Genomic DNA, 21403 nt, shown 5'->3' with positions numbered 1-21403 from the left:
GTTTAAAGCACATAAAATCATATTAAAATATATACATTTACAAGTATATACTGTATTTACAGTACATGCATTCGTAAATTTAGATTACTTTTTTCTGTACTATATTAAAAACTAAAATTTATTTGTTTGTAAGCTTAAAATAGATCCTTATTAACTATATATTATTAAAAATGCATTAATAAATAAAATACAGAACCGGGAATGGTAATTTATGGTTTAGCCTAATGACAAGTAGATTCAGAGACAAGTAAATTCGACTTACGTCACCTCTCCTGGAAGCAATTACTGACGTAAGGTGAGGTATACCTGTAATTACTATGCTTGTCACTGAGAATCAATTTATTATAGTTATGATAGAGGTCGTGATGCAGAATAACATTGGAAAAATTTTTCTATCTTGGCTATCAAACTAAATACAGTAAGACCCTGCTTAATGCAGGGATGCATTCCTAGACGACAAAGCACGAAATGAAACAGTGTTAAACGAGCTCATTTTAACATAGAGTAAATAGGGATAGGGAAATACGTGACCAAAAATAAACAAATTTTACTTTAATTTTAAGTTATTTTTATATTAATTTGTATAATAATATTTGTTAAATAAGATATAAACATATGCACACAGAAATGTAAAGTTCATTTTTTGTGATGAAGGTCCTGACTTTTCTGAAATTCTTGTTTTTTTGCAATGAAGTTGTAACGTTTCATTTGTCACTTTTTTCTTTCCTTAAGCAAATGTCGGTAGCAGAAGATCGTATCCAAAATGCCTTGTTTTGCTTTTGCATTCCTTTCAAAATCTGGATCATTTGCTACAATTTGATCAACGATTTCAGTCGTCATACAAAATTTTTACTAAGGAAACCTGTAGAGAAATTTTTTGGGTTCTTCGTTTTTAGAATCTCTATTTTCCAGATCCACATGAATTTCATGTTCTGCCAGTTCTTGAAGGTTGTCGTTGGTAAGGCTCTCACCAGAAACCTGCTGTAACTCCTCAATATCCTGTTCATCTATATCTCCTAGTCGATTATGTTGAGTTTGATCAACCTAATGATAGAGATAGGATCTTCTCATTAAGAATTCTTGGATACTTCCAGCCATAACATCCTCCCTCCACACTCCGTTCGTTCATTTATCAGTTAATTCGTGCCAAGCAAAGCCGATATTACCTATGATATCCATGATATATTTTTTGCAAAATTGCACCAAACAAACATAAATTTAAAGAAAGTACACCTTTTTGTTACCTTTTTCTGATTGGTTTGTGTTCATAAATAATCGTATTATATATGAATCAATGAAATGTCATGATAATTTAAATCAGTGTAAATTTTGAGCTTTTTTTAGGCTTCACGTAGACCGCGTTATATTGAATCAGCATTAAGCGGGGTCTTGCTGTATGTTGGAAATGATTAAGAATGTTAGATATGCTTTTTATTCATTTTAAGAACATTTTTTATAGTTTATTTGAAAATAAAAATAATTGTCTTCAAGCATGGTTGCTACCAAAACAGTAATATTGAAAAAAATAAGACAAATTATCAATAATTTAATGAAACTTAACTGATAGGTCATGTAGGCAAGTTATTAATTAGATATTTCATTATTAATCATAATTCAGATTTTTTTTGTTTAGAAGTGTATAATGCATTGCCATGAATCCAAAAACTGATATTTTCAATTTTGATTCTAATATATCGTCTATACTATGAAGATATGAAAACACCTATTTTAATATATGTTTTATTTCAAACAATAAGAGACAACTTATTTTGCATAATCTAATCTATTGTTGAATAAAAAATTTTGTCTATTCAAAAATTAACCTTTATATACATTAATAATTTTTAAAAATCAAATTATGGTGTATGTTAACATGAAGCATTTTCTATTAATCTGTGTTAATCTTTTCAATATTGAAGTTTCAATAACTTGAATAAATTAACTTTACTTTCTGAATTTGTTTAAAAAAAATACAAATCAAAAACAGAGTTCTAGACAATATTATATAAGTTATAAAAAAAGTGTAAAAACTAGCAAAAATAATTTATTGTACTTTAAGTGTTAGAGAGAGAATATTAAAATCAAATCATTTTTTTTTTTTTAATTTGTAAAAGATGTATGAACAGAAGAGCATCATTTTTAGAGAAACTGTTGTAATATGATGTTGCCATAAAAGTAAAATAAATAAATTTTTTAAAATAAAAAAATACTATATTATTTAGCCTATTTAAATAAGAGGGAAAATTTAATAAAATGTAAATTTTTAAATTGAAAATATAAAGGAAAATTAACAATAGCAAAATTTAATATTTAAAAACAAGTTTCATACTTAGAAGTTAAAGATTATATATATAATCACTAAAACAAGTTTCATATTTAGAATAAATAAACTGTGTGTGTGTACACAGTTTATTTATTCTCTAAACTTTGTTTGGACATACATACAGAGAGAGAGAGAGTTTAAAGAATATATAAATATACATAATTCATATTGAATTGTAATGACTGAAGATTTAAATTATTGTCATGAAGTTTAACCTAGTTAAATAAATTTAGGATTCATATCTTTGTTTACAACAAAAACCATAAAAAATATTAATGTTATTAAATTCAAAGTATTGAGTAGAATGACACTTTTTAGAAGAAACAGAAACTGGCATTTAAAAAATTTTACATTACAGGTATTACTAATTTTTAATTATATTTTTAAAAATTTATATATAAAGTAGTATTAACATAATAGTTATTTGAATAACAACTTTTTGTTGTTTAAAAATTGTCAAAACAGTATCTGGAATATAATTATTCTTAGAAGTTATCTAGCTCCATGTAAAAGTATACAATTAAATTTTTAACTTTTTGTTTTGAATTTTTGGTGTTTTTTTTTTATTTTACAAACTTCTTTTGGAACTTTTTTGAAGCCAAAATTAAATTTAGAGAAGTTTAAAATATTTGTGCTTAATGTTGTTTTGTCATTTAAAAAATGATCATAATGTTATAAAATGAGTGGAAGATATATTTATTTGAAATTTAGAAATGAATAATTGATTTATAACAGATTAATGACAGCAAAATGTTGTTAATCTGTCTGTTTAATTCTGTGAGGAACTCTCGAGGATTGATATATCAAACTTCATGAATCAAACTCTAATGTATCGGGTTATCATGATGATGATTGTTTATATGTGCCTTGCTGGGGTTTGCAATGGCCAGTTGAGTGCCTTAGGAGATGTTTACAGGATGTGGATGCTGGATGTGTCCACATCCGGCCCCATAATAATTGTTGGTGGTTATAATATAATGTTATATATACTGGACGATTGGATCAGACCAGAGATCCAGGTAGTGTAATTGGCAATGCATCTGCATGGTAAGCAGGAGTTGCGGGTTCAAGTCCTGCTCTGGGCTGATTCTTTTCTTCCAGCAGTTCTAAATTATTTAATTAAAAATTATAATTACTAAATTTATTAAGAGATGGTGCTTAATGCCTCCCACTAGTACTAAATTGTTTCATAATTTATTAGTATTATAGCCATATTCTAGCCCAATGACGTATGGCATTAGTTGACTTAGTTTTATAATGTATCGGGTTATAGTGATGATGTTTGTTTACAAACTTCAATATAATTACAATCAATGTTTCTATAAAAATTAAATGTATTTTATTTAGATATGCTATGTACAAATTAAAACTTGTTAAATTTATCTGCTACAATAAGTCATCCAAAATGAATATAAAATTTTTAACATTTTGTACCGTAATAATCTAAATATATAAAATTACTTGTCCTGACTGACTGATTCATCATTGCCCAAAGCAAACTGCTGAACCTAGAGAGGTGAAATTTGGTACACAGGGTACGTCATGAAAACACACACTAAGAAGAGATTTTTGGAAATTCGCCTTGTGAGGGGAAGAGGGAGAGCATTAAGGCTCAACCTGAAGAATGGCTTCTACTGTACTATTTTAGATGCAATTTTTTGTTTTCAACTACATTTAGTCTTCATTGAGTATTAGATGTATTAAATTTATAACATTTCAGACTTTGTTATAAATATTTTTATATATTTTGATTTTTTAACCAAATGTTTGAACTGTTTTAAATTTGAATTTGTTATTGCATATTGGTTCAATTATAGAACGATTGTAAACATTCAAGAAAATTGATCAAATTGAAAACAGTTCATTTGATTCTCATCATTCTCAGTGGTAGGTGTTATATAACAATTCCTATGGTTGTTGAAATAATGAATATAATTGGTATTTGCTTGCAAAATCCGCACAGGCGAAGTCGCAGGTAACAGCTAGTTTTATATATTTTTAAAAATTTTAAAAGGTTTTAATGACTGTTTCAAAATTAGGATAGGAACATATACAAGATTACAGTGCATTTACTCTAAAAAATCATGATTAAATGTAACTAATGTAAAAATTATTTGGTTTTGGAGTAGGGAGAATAGTGGGTGTGAAAATGCATTCATCAGATGTAGAAGGCTATAACTTTGAAGATATGCCTTGATTAGAAGTGGATGCAATTTGAGTTAACATTGTAAACATGATACAAAGCAAGTTAAATAAGTGTTTTAAAAACTATATGCAGATTAGCCCATAAAAAATATCTGTTCAAAACAGAATTTAAATTATGTTCAAATTTTTAATAATTGTATGAATTCTTTATTTAATCTAAATTTAAATCAAATACAGTTGTATCAAAAAACGTATCAATTTTGTTTTTCTTTTGATTAATTAAAACACTAATTTGCCTATTCTAATAATAATTCTATTTCGAATCTCACAGGAATGAGAAAAAAATTTGAGATAGACAGGCTTCGAATAAACAGTAATAAGTTTGATTGGAGGTATGGTACTTTATTAATGGAATAGCAAATAAATGCATACATGTATACTGTATTAGATATAAATAAAGCGTTTTTGATATACTTTAACAGAAATAGTTTGTTATTAGTTTCTGATGCCTGACTTTCTTCAACCAATAAGATGCAAGCCAAACTCAGTCAGTCAGAGAAAAACAGTGTTAATTGCAACTAAATATTTTATTGCAAGAGATGTTTCTCAATTAGTTTATGCTATCAAAATATAGTCGCTGAGCTTTAAATTTGTAATTGACACTTCAGTCCCTAATTTGAGATAGAAAGGTTTGGGAGAAAATTATTTGTGATAAGTATGGAAAGTATGTTGAACTTAGACTAAAATGCAGGGGAGAAAAATAAATTTAGAGCTAAACATGTTTTAGATACAGGTTCAACTGTATATATAAATTGAGGAATAATAATTCATTAAGTTTAGAAAATGCCTAATAATAAAGAATTGATGTTTAATTGTAATTTTATAGTGTTTTTTAATATCGATTAAAAATTTTTTAAATGTTGCTGACATAATGTAGAAAAAGAAGAATGTAATAAATTATTTTTAAACAAATTTACAGTATATTTTTAGGGCCATCCATTGATTACATGTATAATTTGAGTTTCTTTTGGCTCCTCCTTCCCTATTGGTATAATGTAGTTTTGGTAAACTCCCCTTTTATTATTTCTACAACTTTATGGGTCCACCTTCAATTTGAAGAACTGACTTTTAAAATATTTGCTGAACTTTAACTAATTGTTCATTCACATGACATAAGTAGGCTTATAAGAATAAACTGTTGTTAGAAATGGATCAAATCCATTTCTAACAACATGGCTTTTAGAAGAACACTCAATGCTGTGCTATGCTTCATTATCTAAACTGATAATCCAAATAAAATCTCTGCTGATAAATCCTAATCTTTTTAATTAAAAAAAAAAGCTATAAGTAATTGACACTAAAATTTGTAAAAAAAAATTTTTATTTAAGTAACTGTGTAAGTGAATATACATCTCCCATTTTCAAGACATTTTATCTTTTGTGAAAATTTTCTGTAATTAAATTGGGGAAGAAAACTTGTGTATAATGTAGTTTCTTTTGAGAGCAGTTTGAAAAAATCATTAATTACTATATTTATTTGAAACAAAGATATACCTTTAGTTTCTACATGCTTACCCACAGATTTCTTGTATATTTTTTCAAAAAAAGAAAAAAAAACTTGACAAGAAATACTGAACAAAGTCTATTTGTTTGATATTTATTGTAAGTAAAATAAGTTATATCACTGTTTTCTGCAGTATCAAAGTTAGAAATTTTTTACCTGTAATGTTTCTCATCTGAATTAACACTAATGTTGTTTGTCATGTTCCTGAATTTTAATTTATTATATACATATATACATGCAGTTTTAGTTTTAGTAAACTAAAACCACTACTCACTAACAACACTGGATTTGCAGATCTTTCCATATGCAATCGTGCTCAATGCTGTTTTAAAGCATCAGAAATGCAACACTTTTTGAGAATGCTGCTCAACTTTTTCTGGAACTTTCATTCAAATACTACATTACTACAATAGACTAATGATTAAGCTAACAAGGGAACCATCAATCCTTGTCCTCCTTGAACTGTTTGATTTTTTTTAATGTGTTACAGTTTACTTATCTGACTAATAGTCAGCAAAAGACAACAAAAATTTTTAAAAAAAAACTAGACGACAAAAAATTTTTTAAAATACATCAGTACAAATCTTACCTATTCATACTGCAATGTGTACATTTAATTTTTTTCTTTATTGAGCAATTAGTTGTCTTGAAGTTTATAGAAGAGCACAATGCATTAACCATTGCTAATATGATAATGATGAGGCATTGGCATGATGAAGCAGCTTGTCAGTGAATGAAGAAGAATAAAACAAATAAATTTAACACAATACTTTTAAAATTAATTGTAATTGTCAAAAATAAGCATAAAAGTCAAAATAAACATTTTTTTATACATATGGTAGGCATATTTATTAGTCTTATTTAAAAATGATCACACTCCCTTACTCAGATTTTTCTAATATCTGGATCACTTCCATATTTGTATATAGGAGAGTCTATTGTATTTGCAATTATAAAATGATATTGTCATTATATAATATAATATTATATAATGACAATATCATTTTATAATTGCAAATATATATATATCCTATGAATCATTTTATATAATATATAATGATTCATAAGATATTACATTACAGGAAGAGATTGAATTATAAAAGAAATATTCAAAAGAAGTTGGGAACTACAATATCAAGCTTTCCAATTAGCCATCTTATTAATTTGACCATGTTCGCTGTGATTCATTTCATTTTTACAAACTCAGTACATAACCAAAACAGAAAACTTTAAACGTTATCTTATAAACCCTTACACAGTAAAGTAACTCTTGCTAATGTGCATTAGTCAGATATGGGTACTATAACACATTAAAAATTCAAGGAGGGAAAGGATTGATGGTCCCCAAGCTGACCTCTTCAATATTTGTGATGAGATATTTGTCTAATAAAAGTATTGAAATGACACAATGGAATTAATGATGAAAAAATAAGACACACGACACTAGAGATAGCTAATTATGATAAGATGCATCTCTTATTTGATGTGACACATTTTCAGAGATATTAAAACAGGAAAGTGTCTCTTTCATTCAACTAAATATAATATAAATCTAACTAGCAAAATATTTTTTTGTATGAATATTTGTGCTTCCTGTTTACATAATATTTATTATGTATGTTATGATTAGGGAATTCGATCCCGGTCCTTATTTCTAATCCCGGGATTTCGGGATTATACTTATTCAATCCTGGGATCCCAGGATTATTTCGGTATTGAGGGTTAATAAAAAATAAGAAAATCTTACAGAAATCAAAAATCAAAATTTAGACAAAAATCAACGTATTTTACGATATACACCTAGTTAATTTAATCACTCTAACTAATCATACTTAGAGTTAGACTAACCAGACTTAAAATCACTGTCTTCATGTTAAATTTATTCTTTTTTAAGCATCACTGAGATCTCTTTAAACTCACATAAATTGAAAAAACCTTTATGTAACAATCTATGCAAATAAACGTTGAAAATTAACAAAAATCTCTCTTAACATCGACTAAATAGACTATTTTCATATAACAACCTAGTAAGTAGGTAGTAAAGTAAGTNTAAACTTGTTTAAATGTAAAGTTTATAATCTGTTACGTTGTTGTGACTTGTGGAAAAAAGATGAAAAAATAATAATAAATAGTAATAAAAATGTGTGTTGTGTTGTATAGATACATGCTGTAGCACTTACATTTTTGAATAGATTACTAATTTTTAATTTTAAGAGTACTTAATTTGTGTTAGTTTTTTATATATGGATTGTTAATTTTAATTTTTGTTTAAATTTTCAATAGTTCATTATTTGAAAATGGAATATTTTCTTTCACATGTAACTACTCTATTTGGAATGGTTGATGATTGCTTTAGGAAAGACAAAAATATTTCTGGTCAGTAAAATATTTTCAGTTGCCTTAACCAAGCAGTATAATTGTATGTTTTAAATAAACATAATGCTGCAGCATATGTTCTTGGAGCTGCAAATTTTTATATGCTAGTGCAAAAATGCAGACAAATGGTAAAATCAAAATATTTATTTTAGTACATTAGTAATCCCTGTGATGTATTGTTGTTTTTAAAATAATACTATACTTATGGTCAATCTTTTACTATGTCCAGAATCATATAACAAACAAGGAGCATCCTTGTTTGTTATATGATTCTGAAGGAAGAGAGTTGCAAATGTCTGTTGTATGGAATGCTTATTTAACATGCTACATTAAAGGAATATAGTCCTCTGTTAACATAGTAAATATCTATGTATCAATTTGAAAGTAAAGAAATGTGGCCATACAAAAGCATAATATAAAACATCCTTTAAATTCTCCACTAACAAAGGGATCTTCTTCCTGTTTGAGAGATGTAATACAGGTATACCTCGACTTACGTCGTTTCGAGTTGAAGTCGCTAGAAAAGCATTTAAAGCACATAAAATCATATTAAAATATATACGTTTACAAGTATGTACTGTATTTACAGTACAGTACATGCATTCGTAAATTTAGATTACTTTTGGGTCATAACCTTTTCACCTAAGGTCGACCCCCTAAGCGAGAGGCGTCAGGTCTATATTAACTACACTGGCAAAACAAGATGGCTGACACATTGACAGGTAAAATGCATTGAGTAATGCTCTCGACTGCACCAGAAAATCGATTGGGCCCGCAAAAATTCAAAAATACAAAAATGAAGTATATTACCAAGTAACCCAGTGAGAACTGCTTGCCTATCATTTTAGTTGAAAATACAAGAAGTTTTATTCCAAGCATCGCAAGTCCGCTAGGTTAATTTCTGCTGCTTGCTTGGAATAAAATTTCTTGTATTTTATATTAAAATGATAGGCAAGCAATTCTGTTTAAAGCACTGGCACTGAACGTTTCGCTTCGTGCAGTCTATTTTGCAACTTTTTTTTAAAATGATGTCAATTCCGAAAATCTCGGGATTAGGAAAACTTAATCCCGAAAATTTTGGGACTGAAAAGTTGTTGGGATCTTGGGATCTCGAAAATCGGGATCCCGGGATCAAATCCTCTAGTTATGATTATTATTAAGGATTTTTTAAGGTAGATAAATTAGTATAAACAATTAGTTTGAGTTTTTATTGGCACAAAGGCAATTTGGCTATGCTATTCTGTTAATTTTATTACTGGTATTATAAATAATTATCAACTGACTAATGACTCATATCATATCTTTGTGAATAAATTCATGTTTAATGACTTTCTGCAGATGATAAATTTTTTAATAAATTATCAATAAGATTCTCAGCTAGAAGGATATTTAGAATTAATTGCATTTAAATATTATTCTTTTGTTACAAATAATAATTTATTTTTTAATACTGTAGTTATTTCTATTTAAGATCTTAAATTTACTATTTTAAAAATAGTAAATTTACTATTTTTACATAACTAGTATAATTTCAAACTTAATAAGACTTCTGGTTTATTTAATATATACAGTGGAACCTTGCTTAATGAGATAATTCGTTCAAGAATATTACTCATTATGCAAAACATTCGTTAAGCGAAATAATTTTTCCCATATAGATTAATGTAAAATATGGTAATGCATTTCATGATGAAAAAATATTTGAGTATTTTTATGTATAACATTTATTCAAAGAAAATTATACAATATATGTTGTTAAGGAGCATGAATCATTATCACCTTTTCTTCTAATGCAGAATGAACCAACTTAGAATGTGAATTCAATTTGCAGAAACTAAAAAAATCACAGATAATATGTCTGATAAACATGTGAAACTATATGCCAAATTCTTGGGCTATGTAAAGGCTATAATTAAATATTAGAAATTGATTAATTTGACTAGAGGTAGTCAGTTATGCTTCTACTTCATATTAAATTTAATAATTATAAATAACTAATTTTTAATTTAGACATTTCTAATATTTAATTAAAGCCTTTACATAGCCCAAGAATTTGGCATATCGTTTGGTGTGTTTAACAATCATAGCCCATTATATAATAATGTTTATACATAATATGTGTAAACATAAGTTTGTAAAAATGTGTGATCACAAGTGACACTAAGATACTGTCGTAACAAGTGCTAAACACAGACTGATGGAGCATGCGCACAATTTAGATGTCCCCCTCTCCTGGTCACTCGTTATGCGAAACATCGCTTGTTAAGCGAGTAATTTTTTAACAATTTGCTTTGCTCATTATGCAAGGTCCACTGTATTTCAGATATATAAAAAATTATCTGAAATACTTTTCATTTTCAAAAATATATGAGATTTTATAATTATAGTACAGTAAGACCCCACTTAACACGGGGGATGCGTTCCTAGACAACAAAGTGCTAAGTGAAACAGCTCTTTGCGCTTTTCTGAAATTCTTGTTTTTTGCAATAAAGTTGTGTAGTTTCATTTGTTGGTTTTTTTTTTTCTTAAACAAGGTCATTTTAACATAGAGTAAATAGGAAAAGGGGAACATGTGACCAAAAATAAACAAATTTTACTATAATTTTAAGTTGTTTTTTTTATTAATTTGTATAATAATATGTGTTAAATAACACAAACATATGCACACAGAAATGTATAATAATGTGAGAATACNTGGTTTTTTTTTTTCTTAAACAAGGTCATTTTAACATAGAGTAAATAGGAAAAGGGGAACATGTGACCAAAAATAAACAAATTTTACTATAATTTTAAGTTATTTTTATGTTAATTTGCATAATAATATATGTTAAATAATACACAAACATATGCACACAAAAATGTAAAGTTCATTTTTTTGTAACGAAGGTCCCGGCTTTTCTGAAATTCTTGTTTTTTGCAGTAAGGTCGTGTAGTTTCATTTGTCAGTTTTTTCTTTCCTTAAACAAATGTTGGTGGCAGGAGATTGCATCCAAAACGGCTTGTTTGCTTTTTTTACTCTTTTCAAAATCTGGATCATTCACTACAATTTGATCAACAATTTTGGTTATCGTTACCAAACTTTTACTAAGGAAATCTCTAGAGAAATTCTTTGGATTCTTCATTTTCAGAATCTCTATTTTCCAGTTCTACATCAATTCCTTGTTTTGTCAGTTCTTGAAGGTCGTTGTTGGTAAGGCTCACCAGAAACCTGCAGTAACTCTTCAATATCCTGCTTGTCTACATCTAGTCCTGCTGTATCAATTAGGTTAACAATTTGGTCAACCTAACGATACAGCTCTTCTCAACCCACCAGTGGCCAAGCAGTCTTTGTACCCTGAACACTGGGAGTTTGGTTGTGGGTTCACGCCTTGCTCGGACAGGCTGGCCACATGGAGTTTTCCGGGTTTTCTCCATGTCTGTAATGCCTAAATAGGGGCAAGTTTCCTTTAAAAAGACCCCCCCAGGCAGATCGCCCAAGTGTTGCATTGCCATAACTTAACAAACAACATCATAAGCTTTTCTTGTTGAGAATTCTTGGGTACCTTCAGCCATAACTTCTTCCACATAACTTTTGCACGTTTTGTTCATACCTTTATCAGTTAATTCTTGCCATGTGAAATTTATATTGCCTATAGCAGGGATGGCAAACCTTTTTGTGTTCGCATGCCATATTGTAAGCATACTTAGCTTTAGATGTTTATGAGTGCCATAGTTTCAGACTTCAAATAACGATATTTAAAGAAATTAAACAAATACGTTTTAATTAGAATAAATGTAAAAAAGCTGATTGAAAAAACAATGAATGGGTGATAAACTGAAAAGGTGATTAAAAAAGACAGAAATCATATGATACATTACGTGCCAGATGATTTCTCCTTATGTGCCACAGGTTTGCCATCCCTGGCCTATAGCATCCATAATATTATATTTTTTCTAAAATTGCACAAAACAAACATAGATTTAAGGCTACAACAAATTGCCACCTTTTGCTGATTGATTCGTGTTCATAATAATTGTATTATATTCAAATCAATGAAATACTGCGATAATTTGAATTGGTGTAAAATTTTGTGCTTTTTTTTATTTTTATTATTTTTTTTTTTAAGGCTTCAAGCAGACCATGTTATATCGAATCAGCATTAATCAAGGCAGCATTAAGCAGGGTCTTACTGTACTTCTGTTTTCTATATTGACTCAAAAAGATACCAACTAAATCATTTTAAGTTCTAGAAATATCCAATACTTAAGTCTTTGATCTTTGTAGAGTAGCAAAATTCTCAAATGTAGCCATCAGGCTGTTAATTTTATATCTTATCATTTACTAAGTATTATCAAAGTATTATCCGTTTTGCAAAAATTTATGATAGCCTAAATGTGAAGGAATGTGGATGCTATTACAAGAGATCTGTGGCTGCACCTGTGTGAAACATAGTAAAGTTGTTTTCTGAGAAGATCTAATGTAGTATAAGTAGGTAATGTAGTGCAATGGTCCCAATTAGTGGTATGCGTACCCCTGGGGGTTTGCAAAATTGCATGAAGAGGTACACGCAGCAATCTAAAATAGGTTGATTTAAAATTTAAATCATGAGATGAAGCAATCAAAAAAATAATGGGTGGACCATCAAAAATTCAGCAATTTACAACATGATGTGGAATGCACAAATTCATTTATTTATAACTAAAAATATTCTCGAAATTTCATCAAAAAAATGCATTTGTGACAATACCTAAATGAAATTCTTGTGCAAGAAACAAAAATTGTACAATTAACACAATTTGTGGTAATTGTACAATTATCATTATCATGTCAGCAAAGTGGCAATAAAATATTTTCTATCATTTTGCACAACATACCTCTGCGAGAGCGGATTTTTGGCCATGACAAACATGAAAACTAAACATCGTCACCGACTTCAACTCGAAGATGACTTGAGACTGAAGCTGACCAAAAAGCAACCAGATTTTACAAAGTTGTGCAAAGAAAATCGTGCACATTTGTCGCATTAAAATTAAATAACCTTATGTTATTTTCATTATTATTAGAATTGTATTTTAAAGGTAATAAATGTAAAAAAAAATTATTCTATTTATCACTTGCTGTCTACCCACAGCTTTGCCCGCATTATATCAAATTTTCTCGTGGGAGTAAGATATTTTCTCACAGTAAAATGTAGCCTATGTCCATCTCCAACATGTAAGTTATCTGTGCCAAATTTTATTAAAACCTGTTCAGCAGTTTAGACGTGAAAAGGTAACAGACAGACAGCCAGACAGAATTACCTTTGAATTTATAATATTAGTACGGATTAATATGAATTTCTGCTGTAAGGGGTATGCGAGTTTGAGCTCTTTCTTGAAGTGGTACGCAGGAAAAACTAATTGGGAACCACTGATGTAGTGTATAGACTGCATTTTTGGATAAACAAAAACACATGCAATGTTTTTATGAAAGACTTGCTTGAACTTCCATTTTGTGTTTCCGGTTAGTCGTAATTAAATGATACAGAAGTAATTGAAAATAATTTTAATTTGTAGGATATTGAAACAAATTTAAGGTATCAAGAAAAAATATATAAAGATTTAGAATTTCCAGATCCATTAGACGAATAAGTCAGAAATAACATTTTTAACAGTTAAAAATTTGAGCATACATTGATTTGGAAACATTTGGATTTATCTTATGCAAACTAAGTATACCTATGTACCCAAAAGAAACTTTTAAAGCATATAAAAGTTTAGAAAGGTTTAAATTAGTCAATAATGCATCTAATATTTTCAAACTGTGTGATCTTTGAAAATATCTGGCAAGTTTTTTTAACTGTATTTCTTTGTGGTCATTTAATTGTATTTTTTAGTACAATATAAACAATTAAATGGTACAATAGTACAATTAAGTCAGTCCTGAAATATCCTTACAATTGTAGATTCACTGATTCTAAATCAGAAACTTGGATCATTATTAACAAATCCATCCCTGTTTTAGTTCATCAAGGTCAGCGTAAACTGATCTTTCCTCAGTTGAAATTTACCTGAAATTATTCCAGTTGTATTAGTAAACTCTAACGGTTTGATAAACTCTTATTTAGTAATTTACTGTAAAATAATAGTTGTAATATTCTGTTTGAATATTAAACATTTGTTTTTTCTTAGATTCGCTATTGTTTGGATGTAATTAGCATTTTTATTTATTTTATATTTTCTTCTAATATGATACATACTATGACATCTCACCTGCATTATTTTGCAAGTGGTATGCTGGTTCCTCAGTGCTACTTACTTCTGGAATGATTAGATGGTTCAGCTATGAAGCATCTTTTGTTTTTTAACATTTTTGAAAGAATTATCTGCATTTCTGGAAATATCTGAATTATCTGGATTGTTTATAGCAATTGTAACATTTTATTTTTTATATTTTCTTGAGATTTGTGAGGATGCAATGATGGTATCCACTCTGGACTGTTGGGATCATTGGATGGTTGACCTATGAAATTAACACAATATACTACTCATCATACTGAGTAGTATATTTTGTATTTATGTTTAGGATGTAAATTTGCACTCATTATCTCAAAATGTCATAAACAATATTTCTAGAAATATTCACACTTGCAAAAACGTTGATTAGCAACAACAGGAAGTTAATTGGAAGAAGTTGGAAGTGTTAGTAAGTTCCTTAGCTGCACCATCTATTGACATGTTTATTGCTGAATACAGTCTATATGATAAATCTAGTAGAGATTTCTTGTATACATATAGAATAACTTTTTGTAGAGCATTATGCATATTAGAGTATATACAGTATAAGGGAATTTTAAGTATTCAATAATATTTATAAACATAAAATTCCAAAAATATTTAATAGAATTATATAAAAAGTATATATGAATAAATACTAGGATGAAACAAAATTCTATTTAATTTTTTCAGAAATCAAACAAACATGTTTATTTCTGAATTAAAATTTCTTTTGTTATTTTGAAAAGTGTTTGTTCCTTCCTAACTATTTATATGATGGAGTTGAATATTTATAAAGAAATGTTAAGAAATTTTTTTATTTTTTTCTTATGATCTCTTTATAAGCCAAATGATTACTGATAATGATCAGACTATCATTAGTCTAATTATTATTGGCCATCATTTGGCTTAGTATTAAAACATCAGGCTTTGGGTGTTGTTATATATGATCTAATATTAGATTTCTAAATAGAAAGTTATATAGAAGTTGTCTGAACTGTGTAATGGAACAATCTTGTACTTACATAAAATTTATCTTTTCTCAGTTATTTCCTGTATATAAAATTTCTTGTACACATGGTAGTGATCAGCAGCATCAGCAGACTATCAAAAATGGGGGTTACAAGGTCTAAAAAATGGTCATTGTACACATTATGCAAGGAGCTTCAAACTCTGATTCAGTGTTGGATCAGTGCTCCCACAAGGTGGTGCTAGTGACACTTGGGGCTAACTTTGAAAACAAGAAATGTGGTTTTGGTCAATATATGATAAACAAATGTCCCATACAACTATTTTTATGTAGTTAACAGACAAGTGGTCATTTTAATGACATTAAATTACTTTTAGCATGTAATATTTGATGTATTTTAAAATCAATGATTCCTTAATTTGTTATCAGAATGCCCCAGTTCTAATGGAAAAGCTAATAATAATGATATACATATGATTAATTTGGATTTTGTGGAAGATGTTGAAGTAAAAAAGGAAATATCGAGTACTCCTCCAGCTCTACAATCATTAAATCTTGATAAGGTAATAAGTTATTTGTTATTATATAGCATAATTATACAACTAATCTACTGCAATACATACATAAGTTATTTAAATGTATAATTCTTCATTGCATACACTTTTTTATAAAAAAAATTTTTTTTAATTCCTATATAATATAGTCTAATAAAATATTAAGAAGATAACAAGTTTCAAAAACGTTTTTTAATACTACATATTCTAAATATAAAAAGTTTGAAAAATACTTTATAATTCTAACATATATCAAATAAAAGCAAGAATAACAGATTTTTATAGAAGCTAATTGAAAAATTTGAGAGCACATGGAAATGGAGACAATGGCAGTTAATTAGCAGTTAATTTTTAAAAGCTTTTATTAAAAAGATTTTAAATTTTAATTCTTAAAATCTGTTTATTAATATTATTTCTTCTGTTTCATTTTTAATGTGTTCTTACAACACACTAACACCAAGGTGGCCACTCACATTGCCATGTAGCAAATTAAGTTTTCCATGCTTTTTATATATACAGTGGAACCTCGGTATACAACCTTAATCCGTTCCTGATGTTTGGACTTATACCGAATAGGAAGTATACCAAACCAACCTTTCCCATAAGAAGTAATGTAAAAGTGATTAATCCGTTCTCATGTAAAAAAAGTGGCTGGCTTGAAACACCTCGCTTTCCTGGCTAGTTCCTGCTTGATTTTTCAAGAGATCAGCATGTATCTTTTTAGCTTTCTCGCAAATAATTGCTTCTGATACGATATCTCCAGCAAACTTTTTCAGTTATCCAAAGCAAAAGCATTTTCTCAACATGATCTAATGTCTTCGATCTCTGTTTAGAAATTGATTTAACCCCTTTCGCAACGTTAGCAGATTTAATAATGTTTTTATTTTTCACNTTTTTTTTTTTTTTTTTTTTTTTTTTTTTTTTTTTTTTTTTTTTTTTTTTTTTTTTTTTTTTTTTTTTTTTTTTTTTTTTTTTTTTTTTTTTTTTTTTTTTTTTTTTTTTTTTTTTTTTTTTTTTTTTTTTTTTTTTTTTTTTTTTTTTTTTTTTTTTTTTTTTTTTTTTTTTTTTTTTTTTTTTTTTTTTTTTTTTTTTTTTTTTTTTTTTTTTTTTTTTTTTTTTTTTTTTTTTTTTTTTTTTTTTTTTTTTTTTTTTTTTTTTTTTTTTTTTTTTTTTTTTTTTTTTTTTTTTTTTTTTTTTTTTTTTTTTTTTTTTTTTTTTTTTTTTTTTTTTTTTTTTTTTTTTTTTTTTTTTTTTTTTTTTTTTTTTTTTTTTTTTTTTTTTTTTTTTTTTTTTTTTTTTTTTTTTTTTTTTTTTTTTTTTTTTTTTTTTTTTTTTTTTTTTTTTTTTTTTTTTTTTTTTTTTTTTTTTTTTTTTTTTTTTTTTTTTTTTTTTTTTTTTTTTTTTTTTTTTTTTTTTTTTTTTTTTTTTTTTTTTTTTTTTTTTTTTTTTTTTTTTTTTTTTTTTTTTTTTTTTTTTTTTTTTTTTTTTTTTTTTTTTTTTTTTTTTTTTTTTTTTTTTTTTTTTTTTTTTTTTTTTTTTTTTTTTTTTTTTTTTTTTTTTTTTTTTTTTTTTTTTTTTTTTTTTTTTTTTTTTTTTTTTTTTTTTTTTTTTTTTTTTTTTTTTTTTTTCTTCTTGCAGTAGTTTTTGGCAATATCTGCAGAATTCTTTTGTGGATATAGACGTCGTTCACCAATGCCACGTGATCGCCCTTGACGGATATATCCAACTGCAGAATGGTTAAAGAATATTTTTCTTATCTAATATATTAACAGAACCACATACTAGTCAGTCATGTTATCTGTTATCATAACAGCGTAATGCTTGGTTCTCACTATTACAAGTCAAAATGAATTATTATTTGATATAAATTAAAAATTATGTATTTTTTTTTTTTTTTTCAAAATGAATTAAATTATTTTTACTTTCTCGGCTGTTATATATAACAGGGAAAGTATGGTAATCAGTCAAAAATGACCCCCTCAGATTTTTACATTTTTGGACTCAGGATCTTGAAATGCAAAAAAGTTTGGGGTTTTTTCTGTTTGTGTGTGTGGGTGGAATGATTTTGTTCTCTCTTTCTTTGGAGCTTAATAACTCCTGTGCTTTTTGTTGAAAATTTCTGAATTTTTGCAGGGAGGTCTGTTTATTAGATGCTGTTAAATTTTGATGATTAAAGGTTCAGAGCATGGGGAGATAATGGGGGTCATGTGTATCTCAGGTAGGGTCGGACATAATGATGATTTTATTCATTATTAGGACTTACAATTTTTTATAAAACCATCCTAATCCTCAAAATTAAGCTTTTTGCCATTTTATAATAGTTAAGAATATAAAAAGTATTTAAATAAAATATAAAAACAGATGGTGTTACCAAATGCTGCAGGGAAAGTTCAGCAAATCATTGCTGGATTTTTTGAATAAAAAGAGACTGTGAAATTTTTAAACAAGAAATGGAAAATTTGCATAGAGTGGCTGAAAATTTTTATAAATTTGAATCTTATTTGATAAATTTGAAAGGACTTTTTAAAATTTGTTTTGTTTGATTCATTCAAAGACTACTTTTTTTAACATCAGTTTTTTCTAAATATCTCTCATTTGTAAATAATTTCTCTATGTAGGCCTATATCATACACTTTTTTTTTGTATTATTTTAAAAGTAATATATTTTGAAATTACTAATAATCTTTTTCACACTTTCTCAAATTGTGTATTTTTGTTTTTAATTTACATTTGTTAACAAAAGTATATTATGGTTTTTTAAGAAACAATACAGGAGGATACTTTATAAGTGATTCAAGAGTCTTAATTATTTGGTATTCTGTAAAATTTAAGAGGATGAAATGCTTCAAAAATGGACTCATGATCAATTTGAAAAAATCTCAATAATGAAGACTAAATTCAGTATTTAAGCTGCTGCAGCTGTTCTATTTATGTTTTTTGTCAAGCAAAATTACATATACTTTGGTCTTGCATTCAGTTATGCATGACTTTTTAAATTCTAAACATACTAAATACCATAGGTACACATAATGGTTTTTAGTATATGAACAAGTACTTAAAAACATCTTTAGAATACAATACAAAACATTTAGAATTCTGTAATAAACGTACAAAACTTTATATCTCAAAAAGTATCTTGTAATGATAATCAATACTGTTTGAGATTTAGATTCATTATGAAGCAAAGAGCAGGCAGCAGTGTGGTATAAAAACAATCATTATAGTTGTAGCCAAAAAAAAAAAATTCAAAATTAATTCAAGATTTTCTATCAGTTACTACTTTCTTGTTTTGGAACATAGGATGCAGTTGTAGCTTATTTTAAAAGTAATAGTGCACTATTTATTATTCCACTTCTGTATTTATTTTAAAATTTAAACTGTGTATCATTTAAAAAAAGATACAGCAAACATTTGGAATCTGAGTTTTGGTTTAAGATAATATTCTTCCCATTACATCTGTAAGTTTTTTACTGAAATAATTGTGAAAATTCAAATGAATACAGAGAGTACTGGCAGGGCATAGTAAATGTAAGTATTGAAAAAAAGCATTACTTGATTGAGAATAAAAAATAAGTAAGAAACAGGGATGTTGGATAAAATGTCAAAATAGTGGTTTAAGAAATAGCATAAGTCTATTTCAAAAAATACAAGATAAATCCAAATCAGTTCATTATTTTACAGTAAAAAGCTTTATTATGGTTTCCATTCATAAAATTTAAAAAATTATTTTGAATGAGACCCTGAATGTTTAATATATAATTTACAGTATTCTGATATTTTGTTTCAAATTTCAAATATTCAGTTAATCATCCTGGTCTGAAGAAACAAATTGAAAACTCTCTTTAGATCTTATATAAGAGGAGAGTCCATTAAAAGTGCAGGCCAAAATTACACTAAAATTTATAATTAAAGAAAATATTTAATACATTCCACAAAAACTACATGCTTTTGTTTATTTATTGACATAATTTCCATAAACATTGAGACATTTATCTCAGTGTGAACTAGTTTGAACATCCTTTCACGGTACTGTTTGCTTGAAGTAGTCCAGAACAGTTTCTTCCAGTTCCCCGTGATCTACAAAGCATTTCCCCATCAAAAATTTCTTTACAGGCGGAATAAATGAAAATCCAAGGGGGCTAAATCTGGACTATACTCCATACATCAAGTCAAACCAAACTGTGGTTGGTAGAGCAAAGTTAAGAGGTCCTGCAACATCTTCCGTATAGTCCAAATTTAGCTTCCCATCGGATTTTCATTTATTCAAACCTTTAAAGAAATTTCTGGTAGGGAAATGCTTTGCAGATCAGGTAGAATTGGAAGGCACCATTCTGGACTACTTCAAGCAACAGTACTGTGAAGAGATGTTCAAACTAGTGTCACGCTGGTATAAATGTCTTAATGTTTATGGCAATTAGGTGGAGAAATAAACAAAAGTATGTAGTTTTTGTGGAATGTGTTTAACATTTACAATTGAAAAAAATATTTATGTAATTTTGGCCTGTACCTTTTAATATCAGACTCCCCTCATATATATAATTTATAAATTAGTTTACAAATGGATGATTCAACATTCCTGGAAACTTTCAGTAAATGTTTCCTTTCACTATTCTACAGTTTTAATTGTTATCACCAGTTAGTAAAAGAAACATTCTTTGGTTTAAAGCAGGGGTGTCCAACCTTTTTGTTTCTCTGGGCCGCATTGGAAGAAGTCAAGGAGTTTGGGCCACCAGCAGTAGCTTAACGTAGGGGGCGGCAGAGGCGGCCCGCCCTGGGCGGCACTTTTTAGGGAGCAGCAAAATTTCAGAATAAATAATATCATCTTGTAAGAATTTGAACCATTTTATTTCATATTTTCGTCCACCTACGACTCGGACTGATTGAAATGAGCATGAAAATAGTGTTACCATCCATCTGGATAGTCCGCGAATCGACTCGCGGTCCAGGAATATCGTGCGCAACCTGTTGACCTTTTTTTATTTTTGTTTTTGTTTTTTTTTTCTTTGATTGTGCGATTCATTTGTAATCATATACACCTCCAATATCCAATAGAGCTAGGTCACTTGCGTTACTCCTATCCAAGTCTCCCTAGTCGCTAACTGTAACTGATTTAGAACCAGCATGCACTGCACATTATTCTTTGCATTGCAAAATGATATACGCATGCGTCAGGAACTTCTGTTCGAACAAACCTCACCCGCCGTCCGGGTTGGCGATTTTAAAAAGGTGGCAACACT

The 21403-nt window shown here is 27.8% G+C and overlaps 1 protein-coding gene across 1 annotated transcript in view; it reads left to right on the top strand.

The window, feature by feature from the left end:
- The window catches only part of LOC111636699 (protein LSM12 homolog), a 34444-nt gene that overhangs the window by 4422 nt on the left and 8619 nt on the right, over window positions 1-21403 (top strand). Inside the window, exon 2 of the mRNA XM_023381999.1 lies at window positions 16042-16175. Within this exon, the coding sequence (XP_023237767.1) occupies window positions 16042-16175 (134 nt within the window). The remainder of the gene's footprint in view (window positions 1-16041; window positions 16176-21403) is intronic.

The sequence above is a fragment of the Centruroides sculpturatus genome, unplaced genomic scaffold (genome assembly GCF_000671375.1).
Source record: "Centruroides sculpturatus isolate CEXI.00-Female unplaced genomic scaffold, Cexi_2.0 scaffold667, whole genome shotgun sequence".
NCBI lineage: Eukaryota > Metazoa > Arthropoda > Arachnida > Scorpiones > Buthidae > Centruroides > Centruroides sculpturatus.
This window is presented reverse-complemented; position numbering and strand designations above follow the sequence as displayed.